Source organism: Schistocerca serialis, chromosome 7 (genome assembly GCF_023864345.2).
Source record: "Schistocerca serialis cubense isolate TAMUIC-IGC-003099 chromosome 7, iqSchSeri2.2, whole genome shotgun sequence".
Taxonomy (NCBI): domain Eukaryota; kingdom Metazoa; phylum Arthropoda; class Insecta; order Orthoptera; family Acrididae; genus Schistocerca; species Schistocerca serialis.
Genome location: NC_064644.1, coordinates 209,724,985 through 209,751,584, shown reverse-complemented (window position 1 = coordinate 209,751,584; position 26,600 = coordinate 209,724,985). Strand labels below are relative to the sequence as shown.

Genomic DNA, 26,600 nt, shown 5'->3' with positions numbered 1-26,600 from the left:
CTATTTCTAAAAAGGTAAGAAGTATAAGTTAACTTTCATGAGGTGGCTTCATGTGCTTCCTATATGCAGTTACTTTACACACTGTTACTAGTCGCAGAACGCAGACTGAGTATCGTCTTCCTATTACCCAGTATTGATGCTCTCGAAGTTTGCGACCGAACTGGGGCCGACCAGCGATGAGTGGCTGTTAAGTCAGCCCTGACAGGGGGCGCTGAACTTGTTTCACTGGAGGCATGGCGCTGCCGGCTCTTTCCATTGGTGTGGGGGTCAGCTCCTTCTTGACGCCGTTTCGCGGCGCTGTGCTGGTCGGTGCACAGTCGACGCTTTACAACTGCACGTAAAGGTCTGTTTGATCGCCTCGAACAAATACATATTTTCAAACAATACTAACCTCCAAACCACATCTCCCCTCTTCATACCACCTTTTTCTTCACTATGTTGAAGAACTAGGCAATGTGACAGTCGTTAAGGGTTTCTCCTGTTGTTTAATATAGTTAAGTAGCGGCACCAGTTGCACAAAAGCTCATTTACTTTCATAACCGATTTTGGGACTGCGTAGCGTTCTGGGTTTCATCTGATAGATTGGTGTACCCGATCACAATGACCACATGGAGTACACGTGATGGAAGAGTACTTGTAGCAAAAGGACATCATGCATCTAGAGCGCACAAATCGTTTCTGGGGTTTAATTTCGATTGAAAATCCTTGGGAAACTGATAGACGAAGGATAAATACCATAAGATGCTCATTTCCGACCAGTGCAAATCACCGGTTAGCGTTTGTCCGACAGTGGGAGGTATTACGGTCAGCCTTGTTGGGTGGCCTACCCCACCCAATGTGTAGGGGGGCTACCCTTTACCTTCTAGTACCAGGCGCGGGCAGCACATCAGGCATTGACATTTTATGTGCCCGTGACTTACGCACACTACAATCAGCAAGTGACATCTGTGGCCTAAGTTCGATATACGTGGTCTTAAGGCCACTGTGTCACATGACACAGTGCTGCCTACACACATTTTACTACATATGTTGTCTCTGTACTTTATGTCGAGTGCTGGATCTCGGTGACCTCGAAGAACCCCAACTCGAAATGAAATAGATCATTCAAGTGTTGATGTAGATTTAGCAGGAGGTAATTTGATGGGGATTTTGCTACATAAAGACAGTTCAAGAGATTTCGTGAAGACGTATAAACGAGAGTAACAGAATTAGTGGGAGGTTCTGATGCCTATCGTTGCTTGCCTTTCCCCTTAGGTATAATGGTACATGACGTTAGACAGCGCTGAAATAAGACATGGGAAACGGGGATAGTGGTACTACTGTCTGTATCTTCGAGGCGGTAAGCAGCTATTGATAATATACGTACGCTACACTGATGAGCCAAAACATTATGACCACTTGCTTAATATAATGTTTGTCCGTCTTTGGAACGAAATACAACAGTGAATCTGCGTATCAGGGATCCGACAGTTTGTTGGTGCGTTTGTGGAGGTATATGGCGTTAGACGTCTAAGCACTGGTTATGAACTCGTAATTCACGTAAATAACGGGCCGCTGATTTCTGTATATGGTTATCGTCCACGATAAGCGGTCCAGATGGGTTTCATGGGATTTACATCAGACGAATTTGGTCGCCGAGGCATCAACGTGAGTTACTCTAGTGTTCCTCAAACCATTGTAGCACTTTTCTGGCTCCGATACACGCACAGTTATACTGCTGAAAGACGACATCGCCGTAGGGGAAGACATCAAGAAGAAAGGGATGCAGGTGGTTCGCAGCGGTCAGCATGTCTTCAATTACCACCACATGTCCCATGCAAGCGCAGGAGAACTCCCACAGCACAATACTGCTCCCACCAGCCTGCGTCCGTGGCGCGCTGTACTTTTCGAGCCGCTGTTCACCTCGATGACGGAGTTTGTGGAGGCGACAATTCAACTAGGGTACCAAACATGTGATTCACCTGAAGAGCTGATACTTTACCGTTGATAGACGTTCGAATCCCGATGGTCCCGTGCCCACTTAAATCTTAACTGACGATATCGTTGGGTCAATATGTGGACACGTAGGGGTGATATGCTGCTGAGCTCCCTGTTCAATAAAGTACGAGAACGGTGCCCTCCGAAATATTTGTGCGCGTACCGGCATTGTGGTTCTTTCGGCAGAGAAACCACAGATCTCCATCTATAGACGAACTTCTGAACCCCACGTTCTGTGAAGAGTCGTGGACGTCCAACCATTTACCGACTAGTGGTACTTTCACTGCCCTTCTACGTCTTTCGTAGACGCACGCAACAGTAACACGTGAACATTCACCGATTCGAGATACTCGTTCACAAGCTCTGCGTAATAATTATTTGCCCTTCGTAAAAGTCACTTATCTCAGTGGATTTCCCTATTGGTAGCTCATATCTTCGTTAGGGTGACCCTCGTCCGTGTCTGTTCCGCTTAAATATTTTTGTTACCGCGTCACGTGCCCGCAACGCCACGAGGCGTCAGCCAACGTCGGGTTGGCAGGGGTCGTAATGTTTTGTCTTATACATATAGAAGAGCCGATATTTTCGTATCTGGTACCTTAATAAATACACAAAACCGTGTGTTGGTTGTTTTTTTCTCTGCTTTGAACAGTCTTCCTAGTCACCAACTTTACGACCTGATGTTTTCCGCGAGGTCTTACTGCACCACTAAGTGGATTACATGTCGCAGTATAGATTGACCGTTTTGTGTCCATGCGTCCGTAATGTAGCATTAACATGTGAACTAGTCCCGACTGGAACTCTTTCTGTGCCACGATCAGCTAGTCTGGTGTTTGGTTGAAAGGATGAACTTTCCATGTGCGTATTAAAACGTATTACACTTATGTTTTACACATTTGCATTTGTTGTTGTTGTTGTGGTCATCAGTCCTGAGACTGGTTTGATGCAGCTCTCCATGTTACTCTATCCTGTGCAAGCTTTTTCATCTCCCAGTACCTACTGCAGCCTACATCCTTCTGAATCTGCTTAGTGTATTCATCTCTTGGTCTCCCTCTACGATTGTTACCCTCCACGCTGCCCTCCAGTACCAAATTGGCGATCCCTTGATGCCTCAGAACATGTCCTACCAACCAATCCCTTCTTCTAGTCAAGTTGTGAAACAAACTCCTCTTCTCCCCAATTCTGTTCAATACCTCCTCATTAGTTATGTGATCTACCCATCTAATCAGCATTCTTCTGTAGCACCACATTTCGAAAGCTTCTATTCTCTTCTTGTCTAAACTAGTTATCGTCCATGTTTCACTTCCATACATGGCTACACTCCATACAAATACTTTCAGAAACGACATCCTGACACTTAAATCAATACTCGATGTTAACAAATTTCTCTTCTTCACAAGCGCTTTCCTTGCCATTGCCAGTCTACATTTTATATCCTCTCTACTTCGACCATCATCAGTTATTTTGCTCCCCAAGTAGCAAAACTCCTTTACTACTTTAAGTGTCTCATTTCCTAAACTAATTCCCTCAGCATCACCCGATTTAATTTGCATTTATATGTCACTGAATACATTTTATAAGCTGCGAGAGGTGTGATATGTACATAATTTCCGAACATTTTTACGTCATGAGAATGAACTCCCTTACATATGTGTCTTAAAGCGCGTGGAGATGGGGGGGGGGGGGGGGGGGGGAGGGTAATATGTAGCCTCTAGCCGCACTCTTTCTGCAAGTACTCTTTCGGAATTTCGACTGTTGACCTCGCCACAAAACACAGCACCCATGAACGCGTTGCAATTTCTAGAAGCGCATCATGATTTTAAGTTGATAGTGGAAACCTTGTTTTTATTTAACATAAAACACCATGTACAGCTTAAAAGTACTTACGATATTCATGATGACATATTTCGCTTATTTGTGAAATGTTTTCGTTTATACAAAACTAGTTATACATTATAATCCATTGCTGAAGTTTTTAATCGTAGATTTGATCTGCAGCCCTTCACTGCACTTTTTCGTTTGCGGTTATGAAGCGTCGGGAGTGGAGATTTCGCAGAGGAAGTTCCCTTTTTAGCTCAATACTCCGTGTTAGGCACTTTAAGCTGTGGTGAAGTAGTTCTTACCTTGTCAGTCTGTGTAACAAAACACAACATTTGTTCGTTCCCAGTCTTGTGAACCCCGTGTGTGATATACCAAACACTGACGAATCGCTTGGAAGCTGAAGTGTTCCATGAAACGCACTGTGACTGATGTACACGTAGAAGAATTATTAATTTATGTCCAAACGAAACAAATCTGTCGTGTCTTGTTGTTAGCTGAAAGGTGTGTTGTTTACAGAACTACATCTCTGGTGCCTCGTACGAGCTGTGCTGTAGCCGCTTCTTAGCCCCGGCTGCCAACGTCTATCGCGGAGTGAGCCTGAGGAAGACGCCCTTGAAGGGCCGCAACACCAGCTCGCCTATCAGCTTCAGGTCCTCAAGCTTCTCCACCGTCTCCACGCGGTAGTTGCGTAAGATGTACGACAGCACCGTCTTCTCTTCGAGGATGGCAAATTTCTGACCTGTAGAAACAATAAGAAAGCATTTTAGATCAAGCCATACGGAAAAATGTTCGTCAGAAGTATGTTAGGAGTAACAAGAAGAGATAAGTTGAGGAATGAAAAGGTGAGGAAATAGTGAAAAAGGAACCCTTACAGAGAAGGACAGAAATATCAAGGCTAAGGTGGAATGGGCACTTAAAAGAGATCGATAATAAGAGGATTCCCAAGAAGGTACATAAAATGGAGATGAGAAGGAAACGACCAAAAGGAAGAACAAAGGTCAGATGATTGAAAGGTGTGAGGAGTACGTTGAAAAAAGAGGCGAGGCTGCACCAGAGTGAATACAGGAAGACGGTGGAAAAACAGGACTCGATGGTGAAGCTTATGTTCCAAACAGACTCACTCTGAGGCCGGAAACTTTTCAATATGATGATGATGACCACATCAAGGCTTTGTATGCACACGATTGTTTAAAATGTCGATGGAAATTAAAAAAAAAAAAAAGATGATGAGAGAAAATTATAATCACAGTATCTTTCTTGACAGATTAAAGACTTCACGCGCCTTTCGTGAATCTTGTAGTTAAAATGCAGCATAATATCAGGAAATATATTCGTCTTTTGCATTTCAATGTTTAGATATACAATGAAATTAATGTGTGGGAAACGAATCAGAGACATTCTACTTAACCAGGGGTTTGGAAAATACAGGGTTTTGTAGATCTCCATAAATTTCGAAAGCGAACTTTTATTTATGAAAGGAAAAGCCTTAAGACTAACAGCTTCTGTAGCTCTATAAATAAATGGTAGTCACACAAGTGTGGCGAATCCCTATCCTTCGTACATCTGATCTCTTAAAACTATATAACTGACTAGAAATCAGAAACTATCGCGGGTAGTTCGATTTAAATCTTATCATCCAAATGCGAACAAAGAATACAGTTAGGAAATGGCATGAAACTTCCTAACAGATTGAAACTCGATGCCACACTGATACACGAACTGAGAACCTTGTCTCTCGCGTTCAGTGATCATTTTCTTGTTGTTGTGGACTTCACTCCGGAGACTAGTTTGATGCAGCTCTCCATGCTACCCTATCCTGTGCAAGCTTCTTCATTTCCAAGTAACTACTGCAACCTGAATCTCCCTGAATCTGTTTAGTGTAATCATGCCTTGGTCTCCCGCTACGATTTTTACCCTCCGCGCTTCTCTTCAGTACTAAATTGATCCCTTGATGCCTCAAAACGTGGCCTACCAACCGATCCCTTGTTCTAGTCAAGCTGTGCCGCAAATTCCTCTTCTCCCCGAATCTATTCAGTACCTCTTCATTGGTTACGTGATTTACCCATCTATTTTCAGCATTCTTCTGTAGCACCACATTTCGAAACCTTCTATTATCTTCTTGTCTAAACTATTTGTCGTCCACGTTTCACTTCCATACATGGTTACGCTCCATACAAATACTTCCAGAAAAGGCCTCCTGACACTTAAATCTATACTCGATGTTAACAAGTGTTTCTCCTTCAGAAAAGCTTTCCTTGCCATTGCCAGTCTACATTTTATATCCTCTCTACTTCGACCACAAGTTATTTTGCTCCCTAAATAGCAAAACACATCTACTACTTTAAGTGTCTCTGCATCACCTGATTAAATTCCACTACATTACATTATCCTCGTTTAACTTTTTTTGATGTTCATCTAATATCCTCCTTTCAAATTGTAAATAGCCTTTCGCTTCCTATATTTGACCCCTGCCCCTTTCAGAATTTGAAAGAGAATATTCCAGTCAACATTGTCAAAAGCTTTCTCTAAGTCAACAAATGCTAGGCATGTAGGTCTGCCTTTCCTTAATCTACCTTTTAAGATGAATGGAAGGGTCAGTATTGCCTCAGGTGTTCCACCATTTCTACGGAAACCGAACTGATCTCCTCCGAGGTCAGGTTCTACCAGTTTTTCCATTCGTCTGTAAAGAATTCGTGTTAGGATTTTGCAGCCGTGACTTATTAAACTGATAGTTCGGTAATTTTCATACCTGTCAACAGTTTCTTCGTTTGGGATTGAATTTATTATATTCTTTTCGAAGTCTGAGGGTATTTCGCCTGTCTCATACATCTTGCTCACCAGGTGGTAGAGTTCTGTCAGGGCCGGCTCTCTCAAGGCTATGAGTAGTTCTAATGGAATGTTGTCTACTCCCGGGCCATTGTTTCGACTTAGGACTTTCAGTGCTCTTTCAAACTCTTCAAGCAGTATCATTTCCCTCATTTCATCTTCATCTATGTCCTCTTCAATTTCCATAATATTGCCCTCAAGCACATCACCCTTGTATAGACAGTCTAGATATTCCTTCGACCTTTCTGCTTTCCCTTCTTTGCTTAGAACTGCTTTTCCATCTGAGCTCTTGATATTCATACAAGTGGTTCTCTTTTCTCCAAACGTCTCTTTAATTTTCCTACACGCAGCATCTATCTTACCCCTGGGGATATATGGCTCTACAACCTTACATTTGTCCTCTAGCCATTCCTGCTTAGCCACTTTGCACTTCCTGTCGATCTAATTTTTGAGACTTTTGTATTCTTTCTTGCCCAGTTCATTTACTGCATTTTTATATGCTTTCGTTTCATCAATTAAATTCAATATTTCTTCTATTACCTAAGGATTTCTACCAGCCCTTGTCTTTTTACCTACTTGTTCCTCTACTGCCTTCATTATTTCATCTCACAAAGCTACCCATTCTACTTTATTTCTTTCCCCTGCATTTGTCAATCGTTCATTAATGTTCTCTGTGAAAACTCTCTACCACCTCTGGTTTTTTTCAGTTTATCCAGATTTTATCTCCTTAAATGCCCAACTTTTTGCAGTTTCTTCAATTCTACAGTTCACATCCGATAGATTGTGGTTAGAGTCCACATCTGCCCCTGGAACTGTCTTACAACTTAAAACCTGGTTCCTAAATCTCTGTCCTACCATTATATAATCTATCTTACACCCATCGCATCTTCTCCAAACATCTAGCGAATCTTACGAATTGTTTCGCTTTGAGAATCATCACGCTCTTGAGAAAATTTGATGCAGTATCGTTGCTCAACACGTTCAGTCATCTTGAGAGAATCGGTAATTCGACAAACACGTTGTGTAGCACCTCACTCAGCGACCGATAGGCAGCGGCTGACGCCCTGGAAGGCGGGGACAAAATTCAGGCATGCGCATAAAAGTCTCTTCCTTTACCGTGTACAGTGGCGCCGCGCTATCGTCTCTATTTTGCGCGGGAAAATCAAAGGTCGGATAATGTTTAGACAGATCTCGTATACGGTTACATTGTGAGCGTGCTCAGATTTCCGCAAACACTTCTACATTTGCAGGTAGGCGTTGAGTAACAACTTTCAGGAGAAGCCTTACCAATGCAGTTGCGCGGTCCTCCGCTGAAGGGCACGTAGGCGAAGGGGTGCCTGCCCTGCACCCTCTCCGGCAGGAAGTTGTCCGGGTCGAAGCGCTCCGGATCCGGCCAGTGGTCGGGGTCGCGGTGGGCGTGGTAGATGTGCAGCGTCAGTGTGGTCCCCTCCGGGATGTTGTAGCCGGCTGACAACAAGAGTAAGACGTAGGCTTAGACTGCGCCCAGAGGGGAGTCCGTGGTAATAAATCGACCTCGTCAATATAGATTTCTGTCTCGGTTTGGACTGTGGTTTTAACTGCTCTGCTAGATGTACACAGCTCAGTTCCTGGTGTTCTCAAGCAATGCCCTAGACGAGTGGATCGAGTGGGAAACGAAAACGAAACACTAGGTTTTAGATTACTGTCGACAACGAGGTCACTGGAGGCAGAACGCAAATTCGGATTGGAGAATAGAGACTGCCTTATCCGTTTGATGTATTTTGAGCGACTTAGGAAAACCAGGTAATCCCTAAATTTGGATGACCTGAGGTCCGACTGCTGTCCTCCTGTACGCGAGTTCAATGCGTTAACCAATCCGTCCTTTCGCTCGATATAATCTAAGAGGTTTCCTGACAGATCGATGTTCTTCCTCGCTGCCAGGAAAAAAACCCTCAGATACCAAGTCCCTGACAGAACAAAGCTTGTATTCACTCTTGGTTTGTTTCTCTTTCTTTCTTTCCTTTTTCCTTTGATACATCAGTTTCCGACCTGTTTGATGCGGCCCGCCAAGAATTCCTCTCCTGTGCCAACCTCTTCATCTCAGAGTAGCTCTTTCACCTTACGTCCTCAATTATTTGCTGGATGTATTTCTCTTATTTACACACAATCCAACACGTTACACAACTTCAGTACCTTGGAGCCTCGTACATTAAAGACAATTACAAAAATTAAATAATTAATAGAACCTATTTCGAATGATGATGATTCTTGGAAAAAAATAAAGATAATTGTAATTGTCTGCAGACAGCCTTGTTTGAATGTTACAGACTAAGGAGAGAACAAATAAATGACATTGACGAAACTTGCGAGGGTGTGTAGAGGGGGGAAAATAATCTAGTACACTTTTTTTGTTTGTGCGCAGTTTCACACACCTCGACAGATAAATTAGCATGTTAGGTTTAGAGGAAATATCTTCGAAACAGTAATATAGACAAAATGTTTTTGATATGGTTGTTCAAGTGTAGTTACCGTTTTTGAAAATTGCATTATCAACTTGGAATTTTGCGAAATCCCCGAGAGTCGTTAATTTTGAAAAATGAAAACTGATGTTACAACGCAGATTAAGGAAGCTTTCAAGGCGAGTACACAGATGTGTAATACCGCTGATTTCTGAAACATCGCTTTTGAAGTATAGCTGTACACAATGTGCTCTCGGAGATAAGAAAATATCTAAGGAGTCAATATTATTCAACTTATTCATTTTACATATATTTCTTTTAAGTTTTAAATTCTTACTTTGCGTTTTACATTTATGTTCTTCTTCTTTTGTACAGTACTGTACTGTTTCACTTACATGTATTTTGTTAAAGAAAATAATAAGTAACTCATTATTATGTTGCAAAATCGTTACAATAATGTAAAGAAATCCTTAAAACATAACTATTTTTACACCAAATTGAATAGACGAAATTTCCTTCCATACTGTAGACGACGGAGAACAAAATATAAAACAAAACTCTGCAGGATTTCAAATTGTTGAGGGTGATTCTCTAAACATCCCAGTTTGTATCGGGTATATTTCAGTACCTTGGTAATGTATGGCATCGAAAATTGATTATGTACTAGCTTCAATATATTGTTTCTCAAGGGGAGACTGACATCATAATCATTCCACTGAACTGCATCGGAAAATCTACTCACAGAGATCTTCCAACATCGAAAGCCGCATTCGTCTCACTTCCGTAGCCGCGCCGTCGTCCCCTTTGCGGTCAACAGATCGACAAGTTCCTTCGTCTCAGGTGCGCTGCTCTAAATTGTTCTTTCACACAGACCACCCCAACAGTCGAACAACAATACAGATTGTTCTCCTTCACTGGGGAAGAAACCATCTTTCCAAGGTCTTTAGACCTGGTCAGGCGTTGGTTTACCAGCTGCTGTCACAAAGATATGTGGGGTTTCAATAAGAATTCTCGAATTCTCGGTCCAACTAAAACTGAGAAAACTATGAAATGGCGGGTGGTCGGTGCGAAAGAAACGTTTTGAGAATGGTGTCCGACGATATGGAACTTGTTAATTTGTGTGATCCCAAAGGCTCAAGTGCACACTTAAAGCCGTGGGTCCTACACGGCTTTCGATGTTAGAAGACCTTCGTAACAGAATTTTCTGACCTAGTTCTCTTGTAAGAGTATGATGTCAATCTCCACTTGACAAACAATATTATCAAGCTGCAACCAGTAGAACATAATCAATTCACTTCACCAAGGCTTACCAGTGTACTGAAATACGCCTGATACAAATCAGGATATTTGGAGGATCACCTGTGACAATTTCAAATTCTGCTGAATTTTGTTTTATATTGTGTTCTCCGTCGTATATTATGGAAAGAAATTTCTTTCATTTTATGACCATGGTGTAAAAAATGTCGTGTTTTAAAGCTTTATATACAGTTTGTTAATACTGTAATGGTTTTATATCATAATTTCAAGAAACAAAATACGCATACATGAGACGGTAAACTAAAGAACAAAACGAAAACCATGAATGTAAAATTATTTAAAATATAAACCAAATATAAGTATAATAAATAAGAAGACTTATAATGAATGATTAGACATTTTAATCAGATATGTTGAAAATATTCCGATAGAACTTCTGCACAGCTTACTTTCCAGATATGGTAGTTCTGAAACCAGCATTATTGCACAGCGATGTATGTGGCTTGAAAGCTTATTTAATTTGTTGTAACAGAAGTACCCATTTTTCAAAATTGATTAATGTCGGTGGGGTATTTTGTAAAATTTCAAATTAAAAAAGTTGATTATACGGTTTTCATGAGAGTTAACGGCATATGAGATTTTATATGAAAAAACATTTTCTATATATTATAGTGCAGAAGATTTTCCCGCTCGCATCTCGTGGTCGTGCGGTAGCGTTCTCGCTTCCCACGCCCGGGTTCCCGGGTTCGATTCCCGGCGGGGTCAGGGATTTTCTCTGCCTCGTGATGGCTGGGTGTTGTGTGCTGTCCTTAGGTTAGTTAGGTTTAAGTAGTTCTAAGTTCTAGGGGACTTATGACCACAGCAGTTGAGTCCCATAGTGCTCAGAGCCATTTTTTTTGAAGATTTTCCCCATAAACCTAGTATACCAAATTACCTTTTGGGTTGTGTTTTACCCCTTAAAAGCGAAATTAGACACAAACAAAACAATTCGTATTGCATTATTTTGCCCCTCTACACACCTGCCAAGTTCTAACATGATCGTTTATTTACATTTCGGAATTTTCCGTTGTGAGATACTGACCATAGGAAACGACAGGATCCTTTCAGAAGATTTTTTATCTTTTACTCCTGAATCTATCAGCGCCTTGTGAGTTACGTCCCACTTGCAGATGTCCGGAAGGGGATTTCTGGTTCCATCATTACAGTGAACAGAAATCTCCCTAAAGCTGTGATCATAGTGCGAGATGAGAAATATTTTCAATTTAATTGTGAAAATGTACAAGTCTATTTGCAGTGTGTACACAACGTACAGCAGACGATTTGTAGACATGGTCCGTGTACCCAACGCCGCCGACAGTCGCGGGCAACGCGATCGATTGCAGCTTGCTCTGTGCTCGGGCCGATTCATATTTTGTACTTTTTATTGTCTGCTCCAAAGGATGGAGCGGACTGTTTCAGATCTGACTCATTATAAAGCAGCTAACAGATAGTTCAATTTACTCAGGTACTACTAACATGAAAGAAATAAACGGCTGTCGATACATTGAAACCATGTATCATTGCAAAGTAAACAAAGGTAAGCAGTCAGTGTCTCCCTAAGGAGTTAGTGTCTCGCTATACAAATAATTTTTTTGATCTACCACCCATCACTCATTTCTATCTACACATTCAACGCAACAGTCGCAGTGTAACGACCTTAAATAGGATATGACATCTACTACAAGGCATCGTAAGTTGATTTGGCAAAATATTAATAAGATTTGACTATGAAAAATGCAAATAGCAGAACAAATTAAAGTAACTGAAATGTTGAAAGTAAAGAAACAATTACAGTAATATTATTGGTCCACTGGTTTCCGAGTGAAAGTTCAGCGCTTGCATTTCCACCTATTTTTATGAAAATGAGGTTGTCAAGGGCCCAAGTACTCATTTTCAAGCGAAAACAACAACCGTAAATAATAGTTCTCGGGGGGGGGGGGGGGGGGGGGAGGGGGGGAGCGAGGGAATGTAGTTCGTCTATATGATAGAACTATCCTCATAGATAGTGGTCTACATTTTCGTCAGTATACGTTCACTTGTACGTTGAAGGACATGAGAAGTATAATTGCATTTCAATTGCAACATAAGGTTATTAGACAACATTGTCACCTACTGCATCGCAGCTGTCGACATAGAGAGGGAGGGTTAGAATTACGGTGGCGGCAGAAAATTTCATCTTTGGGAATTATAACACAGTTAATACAGTTTTTAGGGGAGGAGTACCTCTCACCAGATTGTGTAATTGTATGATTAGAACTATATACACAATTCTTCAAGGACTATAGGCGTAATACTCAGTTGGCTGTAGACCAGATGTGACACTCTGGTGTCTCTAATGGCGCAGATGTCTACGGAACGAGAAACGTGATCACCGCTAGATGGCGCTGCCATATGTCAAACGGATATCAACTGCGTTTTTTTAAATAGACCCCCAATTTTTATTACATATTCCTGTAGTACGTAAAGATGTATGAATGTTTTAGTTGGACCACTTTTTTCGCTTGGTGATAGATGGCGCTGTAATGGTCACAAACATATAAGTACGTGGCATCACGTAACATTCCGCCAGTGCGGACGGTATTTGCTTCGTGATACATTATCCGTGTTAAAATCGACGGAAAAGGTCGATATCGTGGTTATGGATGGCTATTGTGATCAAAATGCCCACCGGTCTTTTGCTATGTATGCTGCTCGGTACCATGGACGACATCATCCAAGGGTCCGGACCGTTTGCCTGATAGTTACGCTATTTAAGGAAACAGGAAGTGTTCAGCCACATGTTAAACGTCAACCTCGACCTGCAACAAATGATGTGCAAGTAGGTGTTTAGCCGCTGTCGCGGCTAATCCGCGCATCACTAGCATACAAACTGAGCGAGAATCGGGAATCTGGAAAACGTTGGTGTTGAGAATACTACATCAACGTCGATTGCACCCGTACCAAATTTCTATGCACCAGGAATTGCATGGCAACGACTTTGAACGTCGTGTACAGTTCTGCCACTAGGCACAAGAGAAATTACGGGACGGTGACAGATTTTTGCACCCGTTCCATTTAGCGACGAAGCGTCATTCACAAACAGCGGTAACGTAAACCGGCATAATATGCTCTATTGGGCAACGGAAAATCCACGATGGCTACGACAAGTGGAATATCAGCGACCCTGGCGTGTTAATTTATGGTGTGGCATTATGGAAGGAAGGATAACTGTCCCTCGTTTTATCGATGGCAATCTAAATGGTGCTATGTTTGCTGATTTCCTACATAATGTTCTACCGATGTTACTACAAGATGTTTCACTGCATTACGGAATGGCGATGTACTTCCAACATGATGGATATCCGGCACATAGCTCGCGTTCGGTTGAAGCGGTATTGAATAGCATATTTCATGATAGGTAGATTGGTCGTCGAATAACCATACCATGGCCCGCACGTTCACCGAATCTGACGTCCCCGGATTTCTTTCTGTAGGGAAAGTTGAAGGATATTTGCTATCGTGATCCACCACAACGTCTGACAACATGCGTCAGCGCATTGTCAATGCATATGCGAGCATTACGGAAGGCTAACTATTCGCTGTTGAGAGGAATGTCGTTACACGTATTGCCATATGCATTGAGGTTGACTGACATCATTTTGAGCATTTATTGCATTAATGTGGTATTTACAGGTAATCACGCTGTAACAGCATGCGTTCTCAGAAATGATAAGTTTACAAAGGTATGTGTATCACATTGGAATAACCGAAATAAAATGTTCAAACGTTCTGTATTTTAATTTAAAAAACCTACCTGTTAGCAACTGTTGGTCTAAAATTGGAGCCAAATGTTTGTGACCACTACAGCGCCATCAATCACAAAGCGAAAAAAGTGGTCCAACTAAAACATTCATATTTCTCTACGTACTACAAGAATATGTAATAAAAATGGGGGTTCGTATTTTAAAAAACGCAGTTGATATCCGTTTGACCTATGGCAGCGCCATCTAGCGGGTCAACCATAGCGTCATCTGGTTTCCCCCTTCAAGCTATATATATAACACTATCCGCAACAAGTGTCTCGTCCTACTGGGATTCACTGGTCAAGCTAGCTGTGGAAGTACAATATCAGATAAACTGCTCAACCCAGAGGAGGATTTCTAGCTCAAAAAATCATGGAAACCAAGCATTTCACGCGTGCAGGGGCTTGGCGGTCCAACACATCCAACCACCTACGTCATCAACTACATATTTCTTAAGCACTCTGTGTTTGCTGACTCTGCACTTGTTTCATTTTACCTTTGGACAGATAAAGTTTTATCTGTGACTGAATCCCTTGTTTCCAGCTGTGTTATCGCGAACTAAGGCGCGTTTACTCCGCAACATTGTGTCAAGTGGTTTAAGTTCTGCCAGTGACTCACTTGAAAGTGGCTGTAAGATTATTAGCGCAAATATCGAGAGAGGGAATAAAACTATCGCGACTACAACCACGAAAGATGACGGACAATTCAATGCACCGGGGAAAACTGCAAGAAATGCACGTTCATTAAATCGGTGTCAGATAAAGTACGCTGATTTCCAGTTCATCCGTCATTTCCGAAGTGATTGTTGTTTAATAGAGAATAATACAATAATAAATGCGCTCCCAAGTCTCAGTCGTTCTTGAATACTAACTTTAGGTAACACCAGAAGGCTCATAGGACACTAATTGAAATGACAGGGCGCAACTTATATTACTCAGGCTGTATAGCAGTTGCTCAATAATCTACAATGAAATACGTACACCGGTTAGTATTTCACTGACACAAACCCTAAGCAAATTAAACTGATGCAGTAAATTCTATTTTACACTGAAGAACCAAAGAAAGTGGTACACGTGCCTAATATAGTGTAGGGCACCGGCGAACATGCAGAAGTGGCGCAACACGACGTGGCATGAACTCCACTAATGTCTGAAGTAATCCTGGAGGGAACTGCCACCATGAATCTTGCAAGGCTGTCCATAAATCCGTAAGAATTCGAGGAAGTGGAGATCTCTTCTGAACACCACGTTGCAAGGCATCCCAGATATGCTCAACAGTGTTCATGTCTGGGGGAGTTTGGTGGCCAGCGGAAATGTTTACACTTAGAAGAGTGTTCCTGGAGCCACTCTCTAGCAATTCTGGGCTAGTGAGGTGTCTCATAGTCCAGCTGGAATTGTCCAAGTCTGTCGGAATGCACAATGGACATGAATAGACACAGGTGATCAGACGGGATGTTTGCGTACGTGTCGCCTGTCAGACTTGTATCTAGACGTATCATGGGTCCCATATCAGTCCAACTGCCCAAGCCCAATACCATTATAGTGTGTCCACCAGTTTGAACAGTCCCATGCTGACTTGCAGGGTACATGGATTCATGAGGTTGTCTCCATACCCGTACACGTTCATCTGCTCGACACAGTTTGAAACAAGACTCGTCTGACCAGGCAACATGTTTTCAGTCAGCAACAGTCCACTCTCGGTGTTGATGGGCCTAGGGGAGGCGTAAAGTTTTATGTGGTGCATTCATCAAGGGTACACGAGTGGGCCTTCGGCTCCGAAAGCCCATATCGATGATGTTTCGTTAAATGGCTCGCACGCTGACACTAGTTGACGCCCCAGTATTGAAATTTGCAGCAATTTGCGGAATGGTTGCAATTCTGTCAAGTTGAATGATTCTCGTCAGTCGTCGTTGGTCCCGTTCTTGCAGGATCTTTTTCCGACCGCAGCGATGTCGGAGATGTGATGTTTTACCGGATACCTGTTATTCACGGTACACTCGTTCGCCGACTATAGCGCCAAGTTCAAACTTACTTAAATCCTGATAACCTGCCATATAACAGCAGTAACCGATCCAACAACTGCGCCAGACACTTGTTGTCTTAAATAGGCGTTGCCGACCGCAGCGCCGTATTCTGCCTGTTCACGTATCTCTGTATATGAATACTCTTGCCTACACCAGTTTCTTTGGCGCTTCATGGTATTAAAATTATTATCGTTATTAAATTATTATTCATTATTATTAAAATTATGTTTAATTCGAAAATTAACTGCTTATAAAATATCTCTCATAAGTCGTCCGAAGAACATACCTATCTGTATATCTTGCGTGGCCCTACGAGCGATGAATGGCACACTGGGATACAGTCTCAAGGATTCCTTGATGACCATTTCGAGATACTTCATGTTATGCAGATCCTGCATTGTTGGTGATCTCTCAGGGTCATCTTGGAATATGTCCTTCTGTTCGGAGTAAACTCTCTCCTGCAAACAAAGGAACATGGTTTTGTTAACGTCCAAAGTCGCTTCTCTCTGCTGTAAAGTTCTCTGTAGAAGGACTCACCTGTATGCCTGGATGATGCCCCAACAGGATGAGGACCCACGACATGCCAACTGTGGTCGTGTCGTGACCCTACAACAGACATTGCTCTTAATGCGAGAGCTTGGAAGAATGGAACGCACTTGATTAAGTGGCTTGTGCATTTTCCAATTTCAAAGAATATCGGGGGGAGCACATTAGTTTCAGTAAGCGGTAGTGATAGTCACGTGGTTTGTAAGTCTTTACGACGAGTTTCGTGGCACAGACACTATGACATCACACTTACAGATTTGAGGGATGTTCATCACTATACGAAAAGAAGCATGCTCACTGAATTTCTCATTTCCTGTAGACAAACAAAACTGCTTGAAGTAAGATGAGGGTAGCGAATGGAGGTGGAAAGGGGTACGATTACAGTTCACATCTCTTGTGTAGGTATATTTTCCTTTATTCAGTGTACGACGTAGGTACATTGAAAATAACAGGCAAAACGGTGGTTCAGTGCAGAATCAGAATTAGGAAGAAGCAGGTCCTACGCTTCTACTCGGATCACATAATTACATATTCTTCACGACGAAAATGAAATTTTTGGTTGTTGATCTATGGTCTATAGAAGAGCTAGTAGTTTTAAATTCAAAGCGACATCAGCATGGTCGGCACTGAATGAACTAACCTCATCTCCAATAGCTCATCGTAAAGTAGGTAGCATATCTCGCAGAATGATCCAAGTCATCTTTAACAAAAAGCGAAGAACTGAACAGAAATATTTTAGCATCTTCATTTGCGGACTGTAATGTATGCTAACGCAGCCCAAGCGGATTTCGAATGTTCGAATTAGAGAACAAAGCGACTTCTCAGTGTGTAGAGACGCCTTCGTCTAGCACTTCAACGATGTTCTGTAACAAAGTAATCCCCACCTAAGGTCAGGCAAAGAACTCGAAATCAGTATTCACTTAATGCTTTCGACCATACCTAAGAATTTTCAAAGGAGTCACTCACTCTCTTTAAGAGAAAAGATGCCAGTAAACTATATGTATTAGCCTAAGTAATACTACTCTATTGTAATGTTTACTAATTTTTGTTCCCTTATTAACAAAACGAAAATTTTAATGGGTTTGATAATGGGGAGACAGATCCCTTAAGGAACTGGACTTCCCTAAATTTGAGTAATATATTGGGCAGAATACTCTACGTAATAATATTTTGTCTGGTAACTTGTCTTGAAAACATTACCTTTTATAGAATAACACATTTTCATTTGCAGTACTCTAAGCCATCAGTCAGCAGAAACCATACATTACCAAGATAAATAGATTTAACGTTGAATCAGTAAGCACACTTTAAAATCATTGCTTCGTGTGGAAAAGTATTAAACTTCATGTTAATTTTCTCAGCAAAGGTTAATTTAATTTCGCAGTAAGTAATCTGATGGACTTGTGCTACTATACATAAAGAGGCAAGGAAAATTGCTCGCGTTTGCATAAAAGCTATTTAACGGCTCCGAGGGAAGTAGCCAGAGACATTACCAAAAAACACAGGCGAAATTAGTTGTGGTCCACAGTATATGCATATCTCAGTAATGAAAGCTGACAGTTTTACTGGCTATGAGATCCAGTGTGTTGGAGTTGGTGACTAATTGCCTGGGAAAGCAGCATCGCGTGCAGCGAAGTACACATGACTCACCTCGAACATAAATGTGTCCACTTCCTCCTGCAGCTCTGTGTCGTTGAGTTTCTTCCCATCCTCAGACTCGACAAGAAGCATGTCCAGGAGCGCCACACGCCGCTTTCTCCCTGTAAACATAGACACGACAATAAATGGCGATGCATGTACTATGGCAATAAGAAATCTGATTACTTCAGCAAACCCACGCACCCAGATCATCGTACTGCGCCACCTTTTCGTCAGTTTTGCTGGCCCTCCTCGACTGCTTCTTCTGTTGAATCACCTGAAACAAAAACCAGATATTTATACACTCCTGGAAATGGAAAAAAGAACACATTGACACCGGTGTGTCAGACCCACCATACTTGCTCCGGACACTGCGAGAGGGCTGTACAAGCAATGATCACACGCACGGCACAGCGGACACACCAGGAACCGCGGTGTTGGCCGTCGAATGGCGCTAGCTGCGCAGCATTTGTGCACCGCCGCCGTCAGTGTCAGCCAGTTTGCCGTGGCATACGGAGCTCCATCGCAGTCTTTAACACTGGTAGCATGCCGCGACAGCGTGGACGTGAACCGTATGTGCAGTTGACGGACTTTGAGCGAGGGCGTATAGTGGGCATGCGGGAGGCCGGGTGGACGTACCGCCGAATTGCTCAACACGTGGGGCGTGAGGTCTCCACAGTACATCGATGTTGTCGCCAGTGGTCGGCGGAAGGTGCACGTGCCCGTCGGCCTGGGACTGGACCGCAGCGACGCACGGATGCACGCCAAGACCGTAGGATCCTACGCAGTGCCGTAGGGGACCGCACCGCCACTTCCCAGCAAATTAGGGACACTTGCTCCTTGGGTATCGGCGAGGACCATTCGCAACCGTCTCCATGAAGCTGGGCTACGGTCCCGCACACCGTTAGGCCGTCTTCCGCTCACGCCCCAACATCGTGCAGCCCGCCTCCAGTGGTGTCGCGACAGGCGTGAATGGAGGGACGAATGGAGACGTGTCGTCTTCAGCGATGAGAGTCGCTTCTCCCTTGGTGCCAATGATGGTCGTATGCGTGTTTGGCGCCGTGCAGGTGAGCGCCACAATCAGGACTGCGTACGACCGAGGCACACAGGGCCAACACCCGGCATCATGGTGTGGGGAGCGATCTCCTACACTGGCCGTACACCACTGGTGATCGTCGAGGGGACACTGAATAGTGCACGGTACATCCAAACCGTCATCGAACCCATCGTTCTACCATTCCTAGACCGGCAAGGGAACTTGCTGTTCCAACAGGACAATGCACGTCCGCATGTATCCCGTGCCACCCAACGTGCTCTAGAAGGTGTAAGTCAACTACCCTGGCCAGCAAGATCTCCGGATCTGTCCCCCATTGAGCATGTTTGGGACTGGATGAAGCGTCGTCTCACGCGGTCTGCACGTCCAGCAAGAACGCTGGTCCAACTGAGGCGCCAGGTGGAAATGGCATGGCAAGCCGTTCCACAGGACTACATCCAGCATCTCTACGATCGTCTCCATGGGAGAATAGCAGCCTGCATTGCTGCGAAAGGTGGATATACACTGTACTAGTGCCGACATTGTGCATGCTCTGTTGCCTGTGTCTATGTGCCTGTGATTCTGTCAGTGTGATCATGTGATGTATCTGACCCCAGGAATGTGTCAATAAAGTTTCCCCTTCCTGGGACAATGAATTCACGGTGTTCTTATTTCAATTTCCAGGAGTGTACATCTGCTAAAGATCAAGTGTGGCTATAAGGCTGATCGTCAACGTTAACATCCTCTGAACGACCAAATCGATGCGAAATACCGGGTTTTGTTACAAGAAAAGACGAATTTCGCAGGATTACTTCGGCTGCTCTCACCGTACCAAAAAGTCGAGAAAGCATACTCATTCATATGAGTAAGACGTAAGGCAAATAAGCTTCACATTCAGTACGTGCATGTTTAACATGACACAGGAGGTACTTTAAGGAGCATAAAGAGAGCAACTTAATGTATCTCTGATATGTAACTGCGTGAAGTTGCTGGTGTAATGCCCTGACAAGTAGTTTCCAGAAGAGATTTATTGCCCCCTCCACACACCCACCAAATTTCAACATGACCGTTTATTTACACTTATAATTTTCCCTTGCAAGATACTGACGATAGGAATCGACACACTCCTTTCAGCAGATTTTTTATCTTTCACTCCTGAGCCTATGACCTCCTTGTCAGGAAATCCCACTTGGAAATATCTGGTAGGGAAGTTTGGTTCCGGTATTGGCACTGCACTGAACGGAAATCTCCTGAAAACTTTGATCATATACGCGAGAATATAGGCCTGACAGAGCTTTCTCGTCTTGGGTGTAACTTATATAAGAAGACTGGCTGCTGTGTCCGAAAGCTCGGTTTAAAAGTGCAGTTAATTTGCGAAATTAAGAATACGATTAATCAACACAACACAGTACTTATAAATGTAAATAATTATCCTTCATAAACAGTGAAACGTCCCCTTAGAAAAATTAATGAATTACTGTGCTGATAAACCTCTTACATTATTTGATTTTCAAACAGCTGTGCAGAACTGAACGTACTCAGACATTTCTCTCTTTACTCATTCTGATCATCACTAAACCGACATACAATATTTTTAGCGCAATGCAATCTGACTCTCAAAAATCCCTGCAAAAGAATGGCCCTGACTAACATTAACCTATACGTTTCACAAATCACTTACCTTACAAAAATCTTGGTTACTCGAACTACTGCAATACAGCGAGCGCCACTACTGCCAGCTAAATAAAAGATTCAAACTACGGAAGGCACTAACTACTGATAGGCATAGTTAGCAAATGAACGATTCTGATGGAGAACAATCAATGTATTTACCTTAATAGTGTTCAAAAGTCATAATATGTATAGCAGCTCATGACATCTAGTCTTACAAATGTATTGTCTCTGATGGACACACGTCCAGATCATCGGCTCTCAAATTTCCGCCATCTCTCTCCCCACATCCACCACTGCTGGCGGCTCACCTCCAACTGCACAACGCCACGCGCTGTTAACATCCAGCTGCCCAACACTACAATGGCGAATATTGCAACAATGCCGACCAGCCTCAGACTGCACACAGTACAGTCAGTGATTTCCATACAGAGCGCTACGTGGCGTTACCAATAAAAAAATACCTAAACAGCTTACTTACAACAGTCCAGTTACACGTAAAACTTGTAGCGACAAATCGAAAGGCAAAGGCTCGTTGGAATCCGAGGAGGCGAGTGACGGGCAACCATCTTATCCATCCCTTCCAATCTTTCTTTCATTCTCTTCTAATTTATTAACATTTGTACTTAACATCCGCCGCTCCTTCAACTAATTTAGAGTTTATATTTTACTTAACTGTTTTAATTCATTCTTATTACTTCGTTTTTCTCTGTAGAAAACAATATTTGCATGTAATATGGAACAGGTTACGTTATTTCATGAAAACAATTGTAACATATGTGACCAGTTTTAAACTACCAGGTAACAGATATCCAATAAGGCAATAAATGAAATGCGGGCCCGATAGATAAATCCAATCTGATTCGATTCGGAAGAGTGTCATAAGGCCGTTGTACCTTCTGGCCCACTACTGTTGTAACTGGTCCTCGGTATCCTGGATACGGGGGCACTGGGATGGAGTTGACAGCGGAGCTGGTCCCACACAACTTTTATAGCGGACAGATCTGGAGATCTTGCTGGCCAACAGAGCACCTCGACATCATGCAGACTGTTCTTAGCGACGTGACGTAACATTTGCCGTTAAAGTTTCCATGCAGTACAACGTTGGGGTACATCTGAATCCCCCACAAATATTGACACTGCATAATTCGATCAGCTGAAGAAATAGAGACCCACAATGAGACCCTCCCAAACTCATCAGATGCTGATAACGTTGTCTCACACAAGTATGCGGCATCCTTGTGTCCCACTCAGTGAGCAATCACACCCCTTATACGAGTATACTGGTAACAACGCTGACCACGAACAACAGCAATAGTGTGTGGTGGCAACTCTAAACTCTAATCATTTCCGTACCTGCCAATACTGTGTACATGAACTAGGCTACATTGGCACCCGACCATGTCTTTTGTTTATCAGACAGTGAGTTTACTGCGTTAATTAGGATACAATTGAAACAGTTCCTGTTGTGGGCTCAACGTCTTCTCTAACAAGTAGAAGTAAAGACCACAAATCGCTGCCAGCTAAAACGTTTACGGCTACCGCTTTTGCAGGACTCAAGGAGTTTCGGTTGTGGGTTTTACTGATGTTCGACGATAAGTGCCTCTGAATCCGAATTATACACTGTGTGATCAAAAGTATCCGGACACCTGGCTGAAAGTGACTTACAAGGTCGTGGCGCCCTCCATCGGTAATGCTGGAATTCTATATGATGTTGACCCATCCTTAGCCTTGATGACAGCTTCCGCTCTCGCACGCATAAGTTCAATTAGGTGCTGGAAGTTTTCTTGGGGAATGGCAGCCCATTCTTCACGAAGTGCTGCACTGCGGAGAGGTATCGATGTTGGTCGGTGAAGCCTGGCACGAAGTTGGCGTTCCAAAACATCCCAAAGGTGTTCTATAAGATTCAGATCAGGACTCTGTGCAGGCCAGTCCATTAGAGTGATGTTATTGTCGTCAAACACTCCGCTACAGGCCGTGCATTATGAACAGGTGCTCGATCGTGTTGAAAGATGCAGTCACCATCCCCGAATTACTCTTCAAGTCGGGAAGCAAAAATGAGCTTAAAACATCAATGTAGGCCTGTGCTGCGACAGTGTCACACAAAACTACAAGAGGTTCAAGCTCCCTACATGAAAAACACGAGCACATCATAACACCACCGCCTTCGAATTTCAGTGTTAGCACTACACACGCTGGCAGACGACTTTCACCGGGCATTCGCCATACACACACGCTACCATCGGATCACAACATTGTGCACCGTGATGCATCACTCCACACAACGTTTTTCCACTGTTCAGTCGTCCAATGTTTACGCTTCTTACACCAAGCGAGGTGTCGTACGGCACTTACCGGAGTGATCTGTGGATTACGAACAGCCGCTCGACCATGAAATCCAAGTTTTCTCACCTCCTGCCTAACTGTCACAGTACTTGCAGTGGATCCGATGCTGTTTGGAATTCCCATGTGATGGTCTGAATAGATGTCTGCCTATTACGCATTACGACCCCCTTCAACTGTCGGCGGTTTCTGTCAGTGAACAGACGAGGTCGGCCAGTATGCTTTTGTGCTGCACGTATCCCTTCAAGTTTCCATTTCACTCTCACATCGGAAACAGTGGACATAGGGATGTTTAGGAGTGTGAAAATCTCGCGTACAGACGGAGACACAAGTGACATCCAATCACCTGACCACATTCGAAGTCCGTGAGCTCCGCGGAGCGCCCCATTCTGCTCTCTCACGATGTCTAATGAGTACTGAGGTCACTGATATGGAGTGCCTCGCAGTAGGTGCCAGTACAACGCACCTAACATGAAAAACGTATGTTTTTGGGAGTGTCCGGATACGTTTGATTACGTAGTATAACCAAAAAGGGAAATAGATATTCAGAACAGATTTCGTGATTTCTTGGCTACCGGCGTCTGTTCATCTGGCGTGTACTTGAGTATCCAGAACCTATCCCGGGCTTGACATGGCTGTTTCCTCAACCCGCACTGAAAATATGCATTAACACAAACGAGGAACCAGGAGACGCTGGCACGAACTGATCGGGATCACAGGTTGCAGAATTTTATTCCGGATAGATCTTTCAGTTGCTTAAGAAATGCGGCAGATTAAACCGGACGGCGCCGATGTGACAAATTATAAGAGAGTTGGAGATTTAAAATTTCTCTAACAGTTTGTCAAGAGGTTTTAGTTTACCGATAGCGGAAACTGTGTTTCTCTTATTGTTCGCAATATAGACTGTGGTAACAGACTTATCTGCTGTGTTGCGTTGCCTACATCAAAGTGACACGTGACAGTTTGAATTTCGGCGCCAGCAAACGTGACTTCAAGAGACAATAATTCGTGTTAAGGTCCGTATTTTGTAGACGTTAGATTCGGATGAAAAATTTATGTCCGCGGTTTTGATAATGTCATGAATCCAAGAAGTTGGCATAGCATTAGCAGCTTCAGTATTCCCAAATTTGCTTTAAGTACTGAATTATTTTATTTGTAACTAATTGAGTACATGGTGTATGTATTCCAGTCTACTGTTAGTTCATATCTTCCTGCACCACTCTCTTCGACCTCCTCCAACCCTGCTCCCCACCCACTCTCCAGCCATCTCCTCCCATCTCTCTGCATTTCCACCTCCTCCTCCCCCTCTAATTCCATGTCCACCTCCTCCTCTGTCTGTCATTGTCCTCCTCCACCTCCCCCCCCGCCCCACTCTCTCTTTCTCCTTCACCCGGTCACTCTCCGGCACTCTCTGTCTGTCTGCAGCCCATTACCTTCTTGTGTCCATCTCCTCCTTTCCTCTCTCTCTCTGCCCATCTTCTCCTCTTCTCTTTCTCTGTATGTTTCTTCCATCCCCTTTGATATTCATCTCCTCCTCACTGCCCACCTCTCCCCCCCCCCCCCCCCCACACCGAGCGAGGTGGCGCAGTGGTTAGCACACTGGACTCGCATTCGGGAGGACGACGGTTCAATCCCGTCTCCGGCCATCCTGATTTAGGTTTTCCGTGATTTCCCTAAATCGTTTCAGGCAAATGCTGGGATGGTTCCTTTGAAAGGGCACGGGCGATTTCCTTCCCAATCCTTCCCTAACCCGAGCTTGCGCTCCGTCTCTAATGACCTAGTTGTCGACGGGACGTTAAACACTAACCACCACCACAACCACCACCATCTCTCCCCCCCCCCCACCCTGCCTGTCCATTTCCTTCTCTTTCGTTTCTCCGTTCATCTCCTCCTCTTCCCTCTCTCTGTCAGGTTTCCCCATCCCTTATCTCTGTCCATTCCTCCTCCCACTCTCTTGGTCAGTCTCCTCCTCCCCTCTCTCTTTCCACCTCCTCCTTCTCCTATTTATGCCTCTGTCCTCCTTCCCCCTCGCTACCCATCTCATCCTCCTCCCTTCCCTCTCCACCCAATGAGCTTTTGTTTCTGTGTTACAAGTAATATGTGTACAAAATTTGTTTTAAATCGTTTCTGTGGCATAGGATGAGTTTTTTATCTGCGGTTTCGCCAGCGTATGGACATGTCACACGTATTTAACATGTTTCACACATATTTATACACATATTTCATCTGTATGACTAGCCCTGCTGTTTCATTTTCTCGTAGCTCAATGTTTATGACGTTGTATCTCTTGATTTACGTGCTGTAGAATGATACAGTTTTGCAGATACATTCAGTGTTATACGTGGCTACTGTCTGCGAAACGTGTTCTGAACAAGTTGGAAGTAAAGAAGCAATAAATTAAAAAGTCATACATGTTACGTCAGTTTTTCATGCATCTCACTATAAGACGCCATATCTCTTGAACTATGTTTTCTAGAATGACGTGTTTTTGTAGGTTCATTCAATGGAAGATGTGGGTACTCTCTGCGAAATGTGTTGGGAATATCTCCTGAACTACGATAAGTGTCGTACAATGGTATAATTTTTCTAGTACATTCAGTGATATTTGTAATTTGTGTAATATGTGTCACGCATACATGTTGTCGTAAAGAAGTAGCAAATTAAAACGCTATGTTTCAAATAGCAGTTTTACTGAATGAACTGCGAAAATGTAGTAAGCGATAAACTTTTATCCTTTCATCATTTTGCGGTTGTCATTAGCGAGGAAAAGTTTCGTAAAGGCTTGATATTACGTGTAAAGTTTGTTGCAAGCCTTAAAGTGGTCTCATTGTCAAATACAGGATGACTAAAGTATGGGTATCGTAGCGTCGTGAACATTTCCACCTACGCCCCTTTGATAGGTGGGACGTTCTTACCCCCACAGCGATTATTTCCAGACTGTAAGTGATATCTGTACCAAGTTTGGCTGAAATAGGTCTAATGGCTTACGAGATGTGAAACATACATACATATTCATAATTTGTGTGGATTAAGAGGAGGACAATTTGCCGATTAATCGTCGTATCTTGTTGAAAATTAGTAGCACGCAGTCCATGCTGTCAAGAAGCTATTCGTCCAAATTTCGTCAGCAAATTCAAAATTTCGTGTGCATCATTATAAAAAAACTTAACTGTCTCGACAATGTAGTTTCAAGGGTGGATACAATGAGA

At 43.3% G+C, this 26,600-nt stretch overlaps 1 protein-coding gene across 2 annotated transcripts in view; it reads right to left on the bottom strand.

Annotated features, from left to right (window-relative positions):
• Positions 1–3,798: 3,798 nt before the first annotated feature.
• Positions 3,799–26,600, bottom strand: part of LOC126412454 (cytochrome P450 4C1-like) — a 128,745-nt gene continuing 105,943 nt past the window's right edge. Inside the window, exons 7-12 of one of the 2 annotated variants that reach the window (XM_050082061.1) lie at positions 18,549–18,621; positions 18,357–18,466; positions 16,698–16,766; positions 16,447–16,618; positions 7,909–8,088; positions 3,799–4,534 (exon numbers count right to left, since the gene is read on the bottom strand). In XM_050082061.1, coding sequence (XP_049938018.1) covers positions 4,377–4,534; positions 7,909–8,088; positions 16,447–16,618; positions 16,698–16,766; positions 18,357–18,466; positions 18,549–18,621 — 762 coding nt within the window. In that variant the 3' untranslated portion in view covers positions 3,799–4,376. The remainder of the gene's footprint in view (positions 4,535–7,908; positions 8,089–16,446; positions 16,619–16,697; positions 16,767–18,356; positions 18,467–18,548; positions 18,622–26,600) is intronic. The other variant, XM_050082062.1, reaches the window with a different exon arrangement.